This window comes from Sceloporus undulatus, chromosome 8, assembly GCF_019175285.1.
Source record: "Sceloporus undulatus isolate JIND9_A2432 ecotype Alabama chromosome 8, SceUnd_v1.1, whole genome shotgun sequence".
Lineage (NCBI taxonomy): Eukaryota > Metazoa > Chordata > Lepidosauria > Squamata > Phrynosomatidae > Sceloporus > Sceloporus undulatus.
In genome coordinates, this window is record NC_056529.1 from 24,762,892 (window position 1) to 24,775,084 (window position 12,193).

General features: G+C 45.5%; 1 protein-coding gene across 2 annotated transcripts in view; it reads right to left on the minus strand.

Annotated features, from left to right (window-relative positions):
* LLGL1 (LLGL scribble cell polarity complex component 1) overlaps nucleotides 1-11,883 on the minus strand; it is a 33,988-nt gene extending 22,105 nt beyond the window's left edge. For both annotated transcript variants that reach the window (XM_042437322.1, XM_042437321.1), the window contains exons 1-2: nucleotides 11,547-11,883; nucleotides 4,767-4,864 (exon numbers count right to left, since the gene is read on the minus strand). In XM_042437322.1, coding sequence (XP_042293256.1) covers nucleotides 4,767-4,864; nucleotides 11,547-11,735 — 287 coding nt within the window. In that variant the 5' untranslated portion in view covers nucleotides 11,736-11,883. The remainder of the gene's footprint in view (nucleotides 1-4,766; nucleotides 4,865-11,546) is intronic.
* Nucleotides 11,884-12,193: the final 310 nt, after the last annotated feature.

Genomic DNA, 12,193 nt, shown 5'->3' on the forward strand with positions numbered 1-12,193 from the left:
TGAGATGGCACTGAAGGGGCCCTGAAAGTGAGGTGGCAATGAAGATGGTATTGAAGGTGCCTGAAAAGTGAGGTGACATTAAAGGTGCCCTGAAAGTTAGGTGGCATTGAAGGTGTCCTGAAAGTGAGGTGGCACTGAAGATGCACTGAAGGTGCTCTGAAAATTAGGTGACATGAAAGGTGCCCTGAAAGTGAGGGTACATTGAAAGGTGCCCTGAAAGGTCATTGAAGATGTCCTCTGCCACCCACCACTCCAAGCCTTGGCCTGGCTCTGTGCTACTGTAGGACTGCAGACCTGCGCTGACCACCGAGGTACCAAAACGTTGAATGCACCAGAAAATGAAAAGACGACAAAGAGAGAAGAGCCACACGGCGTGTGCAAGAAACGGAGGACTCTCTAACTGTACATGACAGCAAGTCGATAAAAATAGTTGTGTTTTGTTCCTCTCCCTTTCTGCTGGAGTTTAGCCATTTCAGGATCTGCATCCAAAGAGACAGGCGTAGTCTCCTACATTTTCTCCCTGTTGAAATTCATTTTTGTCCGTTCTGACCCAGATATCTCTACTCTCCGATGGTCATTTTGAATTCTGACCCTATCCTCTGGGGTATTACACCGCAAGCCGGTTTGCAACGGACATCTGCATCAATTGGAGGGTTGTGCAAAGGGAAATTTTTTAACCCTGAATCCCTTCTCATCCAGAGACCTTTGGCTTCGTGAAGCTGGAAGGAAAGGCTCCCAGACACAACTACACAAACACATATCTACACGCAGCGGTTGCCACCACCAGCAACGGACCCAAAACAAGCCTTCGATTCAGAGGCGAGCGTTTTGCTGGCAAGAAAATTACCCTCTTTTTTAAAAAATAAAACCAAAAGACAACCTTGAAAGCAGAGGGCAAACATTTCAGAGAAGGCATTTTTTATTCCATCACGCAATTAGGATCAAATGGCTTTCCTGCGCTCCTCATGGACACCAGTTCCCTTTCATGGCTTTGCTGGTTCATTTCCCAAGGTTAGAAGCGCAAACATCTGTGGATGGTTTGCATGTGCGTTGTGCGTAAAGAGAGATGTGAAGGCCTGGAGATGCTAAAATATAATGGATTATGGAATGTTCCCTTTTGAAATGATGAATAAGACGTCTAAGGCGGCATCTGCACCACAGAAATAATCCACTTTGACACCACTTTAATTGCTATGGTTCAAATTTTGGGTTATTTCTCCAGTGCGGAGTAACTTCAGAGAAGGTGTTCATACCTTTTTGGATTTTGGAAAACCTGTATTTGCGTATACCTACATCATGGGATATTTTGGAAGATGGGACCCAAGTCTAAGCACAAAATTCATTTATGATTCATATGCCGCTTCTGCGCATTGCATGAAGCTAATGTTATACATAATATTTTACCTAATTTTGTGCGTGAAGCAAAGTCTCTGTACATTGAACCATGGTTAGTGTCTCAACCACCCATGAGAAAAGCTATGCTTTTTGGAATATTTTGGATTTTGGAACTGCAGACAAGGGAGGCTCAACTTGTATATATATTTAGCAAGTCTTTTAAATCTGGTTATTTCCATGCCGTGGTGAGAAGATGCATTCCCTTCGCCTACAGCTGAGCATGCCTCTTTTGCCAGAGGACACACATGCAAAAATCACACTCAAATGCAAAACAAACTGGAGGCGTGCTTCCCAAAAATGGTCCAAATTCCTAGCAATTAATTGTTCCAACTGGAGGCAGAGATTAATTGATTAAATGCAATTATTAAATTCCCTTTCCGTTGTTATGCAAACATCTGTAGGGAAAGACCAAACACCCGTGGGACCTTGGAGAAGGAATTCAACCACCTCCCAGCCCAAACACTGATAAACACTGCTTGGCAGAGACGTCTTTTGCATTAAAATATCCAGAATCCCCAACACACAGGGTTTTTTGTTCTTTGATAGAGAATACTTTTTGGATTGCAGTTCCCAGGATGCCCAGACAGCTCCATGGCTTTGTAGAGATGGTTTTCTTAACTGCAACTCCCAGCATCCCCAGGATACTTCAAAGGCATGCTCAGCAGTGAATGTGGCAGAGTGATGGGATGCCTCTTCCCTCCATTGCATTGGAGTTTGCTTAAAAGGTTAACTAAGAATATACATATCCAAGTTGTTTCAGAGCTATGCAGCAGACAGTGTTCCGGATGCTCTTGGAGTGCAGTTCCCATCATCTTCCCCAGGGATGCTGGGAGTTGGAGTTCAACAACATCCGAAGGGTCAGATGATTCCTTACTCATAAAGACCAACCTGGACCTTCTCCAGTTGGGGACGGAGAGGGGTCGACTACACCTCCCATCATCATCTAGCTATGCTGCATTGGGGATGATGGGAGGTGCAGTCAATCCTCTCTGGAGGGTAGCAGGACTGGAAAAGAGTGAGAGGCCAGGATGGCTCCACTTGCATTGTATCCCCGCGCCGCCAACTCCATGGAGACTGCACATCCCTGCAAAAGTAATGCCAACCTTTTGAAAAGCGTCCGTGTTCTCAGCGGCCAAAATTCCTCCAGCTTTGCAAAATGCCTCTATTCAGGCTCCTTCCCAGAAGAAGACGGCAAAGGGGGGGGGGTGAAAGACCCCCACATCATCATCATCATCATCATCATCATCATCATCTATTTATTGCAAAGAGAAGGTTCCGGTTGCTATGCGCCGAGGAAAAATCCCCATCCTGCATTTGCCACTTCAAATACACACAACCACACACACACACACACACAACACCAAAGTGTCCACAGCGGCTCAGTTTCCAGCCCTGAGTCAAGAAGAGGGTTCTCTGGATAAGATGGCGATGGCAAGCTTTCTATTTATTGCATTATTGGTTGGGTCCCCTTCATTCAAGATATTCCAGAAAACCAAACCCTTCTCCATGGACACCTGAACATACACAACATGTGTTAAAAACTATTGCATAAAATTGTGTGTATAAGGTGTATAGGAAACATGAATGCAATCCATGTTTAGACTTTGGTCCCGACTTCAAGGTATCTCACTATGGAGGAGATGCAAATGTTCCAAAATCAGAAGACAATCCCAAATCCAAAGCACTTCTGGCCCCAAGCATTTCGGATTTTTATTTCACTATTAGAAATACTTTCCCTCTATTATGAGGATATACTTCTAATTCCACTTCTCAGCTTCTGCTTCAAAAAGCCTATGATGGCGCAAACGCTTTGTTAAAATGGAACCCCCATAAGAACCGAACTGCAGCATCAATAATGTATACATTATTAAGGCTTCCCACAATGGCACCAATGCGCTACTCAAGAAGAGGCTCCTCACAATGGCATCACTGCACTACACAATAAGGGGCTTCCCATGATGGTGCCAGTGTGCTACTCAACAAGACAAACGCATAATGGCACCAGTGCACTATCCAATAAATTGTGTCACATAATGGCGCCAGTGCACTAACCAACAAGACACACCGCATAATGGTACCAATATGCTAACCAACAAGGTGCCCCACATAGTGGTACCAGTATGCTAACCAACAAGACGCATCATATAATGGCGTCAGTGCGCTAACCAACAACACGCACCAGATAATGGCACCAGTGTGCTAACCAACAAGACACACCACATAATGGCACCAGTGCACTAGCCAACAAGACGCACTGCATAATGGCATCACTAGATAATGGCACCAGTGTGCTAACCAACCAGACGCACCGCATAATGGCACCAGTGCACTAACCAACACTTGTGTTACTCAGCGGGGTTTTGCATAATGGCACTAGTCTGCTACTCAACAAGGGGCTGCACATAATGGCTCCAGTGCGCTAATCCTGCCTGTATGATATGGCAACTGTCCCATGATTTCATTTGTCCCAAATGTGTCCTTGGTGGCAACAGCACTTCTTTCCCTCCCGCTAAAGAAAAGGGAAATTGGGGGGGGGGTGTGCCCTATGAGTGTTGGTCACCTCTCTGGAGGACAAAGAGGTAAGAAAAAGAGCATCACTCCATGCCTCCCATTGCTATGAAATCAATTGCTGGCATTCAGCATCCTCCTTGCCTCTTGCCACTGGGACCAGAGAGGGACAAAAACAGGTGGCAACCCAAACGCAGGTGGCTGCCCTGCGCCCGACCCTGTAATTTGAAACCCGCACCTGCAATTTAAGATGGCAGGAGAGGAGTGCCACCTGTTGTGCCAACTCTTGTCATCTTTTCCTGTGGCACACACACACACACACCAGACAAAAATAGTTATTTGGGTGGAACGCAATCTGCATAATGCCAGGGATAATTTAGCTGCCAAACCCAAGACTTAAAATTTGGCACTATTCCCATTCTGGGAGAAGGTGGAGGAGGAAAAACCCATCATTTGGGTACCAAAAGAGGAGCAAAAAGGAAGAACAGAAGCAAACTACAACAAAGCAAAGCAACAGGTATAATTGCCTCTGAAAACAAGAAGAATGCAGTAAAAAATAAACAGATAATTTCAGTCTATCAAGTACAACAAGGCATGTACCAGTCACAAAATTAAAATTGCATTAGACACAGGATTTAAAAAGGTTAACATCAAAAAAACTTGCATTGAGCAACATTTCTGCGCATGGGAGTTCTCCAAAGACAAAGATTCTGATGAAGGCAACATCAGTGCGTCCCACGATAGATGCCCATCGCCAATGCAGCAACGCCAACATTTCCAATGCAAAAAATGGCTCTTACCTTCCTCTTCTGCCAGGGTTTTATAGATATAAAACTGTGCCCAAAAACATTAACTAAGGATACATTTTCACCGCTCCCGATTTGGTCCCGATGGCCATAATCCGAAGCTTGGGATCGAAGGCCAAGGAGCTGGGCTGGTTGGGAAAGCCATGCTCAACGGTCTGCAAGAAAACAAAATAACCCAGATATAACTCAGGTGACAACGTTGTGATGTGCGCCAGGAGCAGAAACAACAGGGAAAGGATAAGGAGAGGTCCCTACATCACACACAAAAATTGTTGTTGTTGTGTGCCTTCAAGTTGTTTCAGACTTATGGCAACCGTAAGGCCAACCTATTATGGGGTTTTCTTGGCGCATATATATATATATATATATATATATATATATATATATATATATATATGGGGTATGGGAAACAAATTAATGTCATGTTTAGACTTGGGTTCCATCTCCAAGGTATCATTAGGCATGTATCTGCAAACATAGGTATTGAAAACTCCCAGAAAAACCAAAACACTTCTGTTCCCAAGCATTTTGGATAAGAGAGACTCAACCTGTATTTCGGGGGAAGGAATTTAGCAAAGCCACCTCTGAGCATTCCTTAAGGAAACCCTATGAAGTTCATGGGGCCGCCATAAAGCAGCTTGAAACCAAACAGATGCACAAACAGAAAGCTGGAGGGAATATTTTAATCTGGGCATTCCTGCATGGCTGGGGGCTGGATTGGATGACCCTTGGGGTCCCTTCCAATGCTCAGGTTCCTTTCAATGCTTGCACAGGACTGCTGCTTGGTGGCCTTCTATGGTTGACCAAGCGCTCCACTGGGAATGTTTTAAACTGTGCATTTGTGCATGGCTGGATTGGATGCCCCTTGGGGTCCCTTCCAACTCTATAGCCCTAGGCTCAGGTTCCTTCACGGGACCTTGCTGCTTGGTGGTCTTCTCCGGCCGGCCAAGGGCTCTATCTGGAGCCAGTTCAACCCACGCAACGCAGGTGGGGATGCTTTTGTTGCTTTCTGCTCTGGCTCCTATTAAACTCCAGGGAAGCCTTGCCTTAGCAAAGCCAGAAGAGGAGGAATGGATTAATAAAGATTTGGCAGAGAGTTGGGTGCAAAAGAAGGCACTCCTCCCTTTCCCCAGCCTTGCATTTTTCTTTCCTCCCAGGATGGGAGAGACAAACCAATCTTTTCAGCCAAGTGAGCGAAGAATGGAAGGCAGGGAGACGAGGAAGAATGTTATTTTTTCCAAACAAAAAGAGGCTAGCAAGCGCAGAGTTTCCAGATTCCTGTCCTGGGGCAATTCCTTCCAACCCGCAACAGACCACACCGAAAAAGAGGACAGCACCCTTGGGTGCCATGAATACAGGCCACCCCATTATTGTTCCTCTGCTAATACAGAAATTCGGATCCACGGAGGCAAAATTCGGAAAGGTCATTCCCACCACTAAGACGTGACCGATGATCACTGGGTTCAAAAGCAATGGCCTCTCAAGATCATTTTAAAGAGACCTGGGTTGCAGAATCCATGGTCCAAAACATGCTGCAGAAACAATCCAGTTTGCAACTGGCTCAGTGCTAGGGAACCCTGGGAATTGTAATCTATTGTGGCACTAGAGAGAGAAGGCTAAACGTCTCGCAAAACTACAGTTCCCTAAATTCCTTAGCATTGAACCACTGCAGTCCAAGCAGTCTCAAAACTGGATTATTTCGGATACGTATTGCCATGTTCACTCTTTCGTAGGAATGCCTCCTTTCCAGACAAGTTTTGAACATCCAACAAAACAAGACCGTTGGGAAAATGATGACCCACATCATGAGGAATGGGGCCAACAGCACCTGCCCACAGCTGCCTCCTGACTCACCTGCGGCAGGTAAGGCACTGCTTAACCCTAGAAAAAGGTGGACCAGCCCAGTTTTGTGCAGCAAAATGCAAACATCCTCTTTCACTTCATTGCACTGACATGCACAATATGGACCTGCAAGAGCGCAACCCTCTCTTCTGCAACCCTCTCTCTGTGGCCTGAGAAGCTGAGAGAGTGTGACTTGCCCAAAGCCAACCAATGAGGTGTGTGTGTGTGTGTGTGTGTGTGTGTGTGTGTGTGTGTGTGTTGCATGTCTTCAAGTCATTTCTGACTTATGGCAACCCGAAGGTGAACCTATCATGGGGTTTTCTTGGCAAGATTTGTCCAGAAGGGCTTTGCCATGGCCAGAGAGAGGCTGAGAGTGTGACTTGCCCACACAGTGGATTTCATGGTCAGGAATCGAACCCTGATCTCCAGAGTCCAGGTCTTAAGCTCGAACCACTGCACCACACTGTCTCCATTGCTGACAATGTTGTTATTGTTGTTGCATGCCTTCAAGTCATTTCTGACTTACTGAGACACTAATTCAAACCTATCAAGGGGTTTTCTTGGCAAGACCTGTCCGGTGGGGGTTTGCCATGGCCTGAGAAAGGCTGAGAGAGTGAGACCTGCCCAAGCTCACTAGTGGGTTTCATGGCCAGGAATTGAATCCTGATCTTGAACCATTATGCCATGCTGATGAGCATGGCAAGGCGTTTTTAAAGTCGCCATCGTGCGTTGCTGTGGGTTTGGGTCTCCATAAGTCGAGAACGACTCGAAGGCACGCAACACAGGCACACTCTCTCGGCCACATTTAAAGGTGTTTTTCTTAGATCAGAGCATGCACAGAAAAGCCATCCAAGGTAAGAGGAAGGCAACGTGGTCCAGGGTTTGGCCGCGTTCCTTGCACCATTCCCCAGGCCAATGTTTACGCCAGAGAGGAATGCACCCCGGTGGGATCACACAGCCACCCTTTCCAAATTAAACAGACTTTCCCCCCATCCCCTTTCAAAAAAAGCATTGCATCAGCAGCTGGCAGTGTATATCCAACAGCAAAATTGCACATTGTCCTCCTTTTATCTTCAGTTTTTTGGCCATTAAAATACTGCAGGTGAAGCCTCTCCTAGGCTCCAAGCAGCTCCAGGCTTGTGGCTTTGAACCCAGGCTGAAATTCTCCAGGTGAAGCTTTTCCTAGGATGGGGATGGAAACGCCTGCCAACAATCAAAAGAAAGAGGAGGACCAGCAAATGTGGGAAGAGGCAAAGGCACGCAAGGGAACGGAGCCCACTGTTTGAGGATGATGGGGGTCACAGTCCAAAATACCCAGAGGCAAGGATGCTCTATGACAATATCAGGGTACCAATGGAGATGGGAATGGCCCAAGTTGGAGGAATTGAGCAGCGAAACAGTTAATCTGGGAACGCCAGCACAGCAGAGGAATACAAAAGCAGACAAAAGCAAAGAAGAAGAAGGAGGGAAGGAAGGGGAGAGGGTTGTAAATCAATGGAGGAAGAGAGGAGGCAGTGGAAAAGAGGAAACCTTGCAACTTCCCAGGCAGCTGCTTCATGTTTTAAAGTTTTACATTCGACCCAAACAACTCAAAGGCGCACGACGACGACAACAACAAACTGAAAATGGGGATGCGTCCCAGTCTGTGCAAAGTCCCAAACATGATCTTCCAAAGAAATCGGTCCCTTAATCCTACAATAAGGAAGCAAACAGGAGAAAGAGAAACTGCACTCTGTACGTGGTCAGAGGCAATAGTATGAATACTTCACACCCTTTGAGCTCTGGTACCCAAAACAAGGATGGGACCTTATTCATATAATAACAATGACGTGTCCCAGTTTGTACAAAGTCCCAAATATCAACTTCCCAACATTTTTAATCCCTGAAATCGGTCCCTTAACCCTACACTAAGGAAGCAAACAGGATGAAAGGGGAGAAATTGCGCTCTGTACATGCTCAGAGGCACAAAGTCCCAAACATAAAACTTCCAACACACGGGACGCATCAGAAAAAGCTGAAGACTGAAAAGATCCCATAAATATGGGAAGAAAAATAATCTGTTCCTTTGTTATAGACCAATGATACTGGAATGCACTGAAAATGCAGAGACACAAAATGAAGTTCTCTGGATGCTTTAAAAGTTGGGCTTTCCAGGCTGCAAAGAAAGACCATTGCAAGAGTTTTATTGCTTTGGGTCAAGGAAGGGGAGCATTAAAAAGTGTATTTTGGGGGGGGAGGCATGCTTGCTCCAAATGGAAAAAGAGACACAGAGCGAGAAAGATCCAATCTGGAGCTTTTACTGCCAACAGAAAGAACTGCTAACAAAGGGATTCAAAAGAGGGATTTGAGAAAGGAGGGGAGCATTCTTTTAAATCTGGGTCTTTATAAAAGGAGAGGGAGGAAGAAAGGTAGGTTTTTAATCCTTTCTCAGCCCCAATTTTCAAGAGACTGGGAGGAAGGGGAGCAGCCAAAAACCTCAGCCAAGCCCCACTCTCTTGCCAATATATATATATATATATATATATATATATATATATATATATATACACACACATATATGTGTGTCTGTGCATGTATATTATATATATTGCCATCTCGAGTCCCTATATTGGGAGAAAGGTGGGATATTAGAAAATAAAACAATAATCATAATAACATATTAAGGTTTTGAGATGATCCCATTCCCAAACCAGCAGGAAAAGAGACCTTTTAAAAGGAAAAGGCATGACTTCCTCCAACTCTTCTCCATCCAAGAAGAGAAAAGACATGAGCCAGCCCTCCTTGCTCTTCGCTGGGGATGAGCGTGGGAAGAGCAGATGTGGAAATAAAAACACACACACAACGCACACCCTTGTGCACAAAAACACACCCTCGGAAGAGGTGCCACTCCGGCCCTTTTTTGGGTGTATTTGGTGCAACACCAAGAACGCGCCAAGAAGGTTGCTCCAAGACAGCGCTGGGCTCTCTTTTGCCTCTCTCTGGCTGCATCCACTGCTGCTGAAATAATCCAGTTTGACACCGCTTTAAGTGGTGCAATTTTGGGAACTGGAGTTTGTTGACAGAGAAGGCTAAAGGTCTCACAAAACCACAAACCCCATTAGCATTCAGCCACTGTAGTTTAAATGGAGTCAAGCTGCTTCATTTCTGCAGTGCAGACAGCCTCTCTAACTCGCTTTTCCTTTCCTGGCCAATAAGTCCCCTCTCTTTGCGAAGTCCTACCTTGCAAGGTTGGCGCTTCGGGACCAGACCTCAAAGGAGAGGCAGGCATCACTTTTGGTACTGGAGCGCCAAAGGTGTGAAGCGTTCGTAATACTGTGTCTGGTCATGTGTGGGACTTTATACAAACAAGGGGCACATCGTAGTTTTCGGTACCAGAACCCAAAGGGTGCAAAGTACTCACAATACTACCTCTGGTCATGTACAGAGTGCAGTTTCCCTCCTTTGACCATCCTATTTGCTTCCTTTAGTGTTGGACGAAGGAACTGCAAAGAAGAGGAGGGTGCAAAAAGAGGATTTATTTGTAAAGCTCCATCCAGAGGGCAGAAATAATTCGGTTTGACGCCACTTTTTGACCCTGCAGCATTGAGTGTCAAAAGCGGTGTCAAAAGTGGTGTTGAACCGGATTATTTCTGCAGTGTGGATGGGCTTTCTCTCTCTATGCAAGGTATGTGCACAATCTCTTTTGCTGGGGATGGAGAGAAATTAGAGGCCCCATATTAAAATGTTAAACATTAAAATTACACCTGAATAATGTCAGTGTTGGCTTAAGCCTTATGGCTCTTTCTTTGCGCTTGGAGAGGAAGGATGCCTTTCAAAACTGGGGGGGATTGAAGCATTGAATGATGGAAAGAATCAAGACGCCCCTCTTTTAAAAAGAAGAGTCTGTTGCCATTTTGCCACTGCTTTTTCCTCCTCTAAAAAGGATATGGCTTGGGTTTTTAATCCCCCCCAAAATAAGCTTTCTTCTCTCCTCCAAAGGCTGTGGCTCTGATCCTTTCCTTCTCCTCCTCCAAAATGAAGGGATGGAAATGAAAGATGCAGCCCTTTCTCTGACATTTCCCATAGAGACCATTGGCAAGAAAGGAAGAAAAGGCCAGAAATAAAGGAAAGAGATGGACCCAAACCTTATGATTCCTTTATTCCCTGCTCCCTGAAGACTATATAAAATGAGTTTTCGGGGGATGAATCCAAAGCAAAACCCTCCTTTTTTAAGTTGCATGCAAATTTGACCCAAATGTGATGATTTTTATGGTTTCCGGGCAGTTTTTGTCCATTAACTTGCATGCAAATTTGTTTCCAATGTTATGTTTGCTATGGTTTTAGGATAGCTTTTGCCACTTAAGTTGTATGTCAATTTCAAACGCTCTGCTTGCTATGGTTTTAGGTTTTTGCCAATCAAGTTGCATGTCTATTTGGTTCCAATGTTGGTTATGTTTTCAGTTACAAATCTGTCTTTTTGTTGGGTTTAGCTATTCTGTGATTTAAGTTAATGAGAGAACAGAAACCAGGTTTCAAAGAGGCCTGACCCACTTTCCTGTCTGTACATTTGTTTGCAATGTGACACTTATGGTTTTAGCATAGTTTTTGCCAATTAAGATGTGTATACATTTGCTTCCAATGTTATGCTTGTTGCAGTTTTGGGATAGTTTTCGCCAATTGAGTTGGATGTGCTTTTGGTTCAAACGTCTGTTACGTTTTTAGTCGCAAATCTGTCTTTTGTTTAGTATTTGATGGGTTGCTTATTCTGTCATTTAAATCAATGGGAGAAAAGAAACCAGATTTAAAGAGGCCTGACCCACACTTTCTTGTCTTTTTGCAAAGGAGAGGGAAGAGAGGCAAGGAAAGGAGCCCTCCCCTTTAAATAAAGCATCCCCCCCCAAGACCCATTGCAAGGCCAGGATTTGGATGCAAAGCTTGCAAAGGAGGGGTGTTTTTGCAAGCCTGGCCCCCCAAAATGGGTCGGAGGGGGTTACCCCATTTTGCAAGGGGCTTTACCTTGTTGAAAGCAAAGAGGTCCTGCTTGATCTTCTCCCTCTGGGGGTCGTGGCCCTGGCGGCGGAACCGAAACTTCATCATCTTGCCTGGAGGAGGCAATGGAGGCAGAGGAGGCAAAGGAGGAGGCAAAGACCAAGGAGTCCGGAGGGCGCTGCCTCCATGCGGCGCAGCCGGCGGTGCCCTCCGCATCCAAAGCTTGCAACAAAAAGTATATGTATTAAAAATGTATATATATATATAAAAGAATGCAAAACGCTTGCAAATTGCAAGCAGCGGGAGGCGCGCGCCAGGCAGCCGAGAGCCAGAGACCCGGGAAAAAAGGCGGGACTAGTGCGGGTCGGAGTGGCAGGCGCAGCGGCCAATCAGGGAGCGCGGGGAGACAGAGGCAGGCAGACAATGAGCCGCAGCTGCCGCTGGAGCCACAGAGAGAATGGAAGGCAGCCAGGGGACGCACTGCGCCTGCGCGAAGATCCCAAGGCCTGCCGGGAAATGTAGTTCCTTTCTCCTTTAGAGTTCTTAAAGGGATAACTTGTATTCAATGCCATTGCATATATATTAATATATACAGTGTAATATATATACAATGTCAGTGTGTGTGTGTGTGTATTAATATATACAATGTCATTGTGCATGTACCTGCATACAAT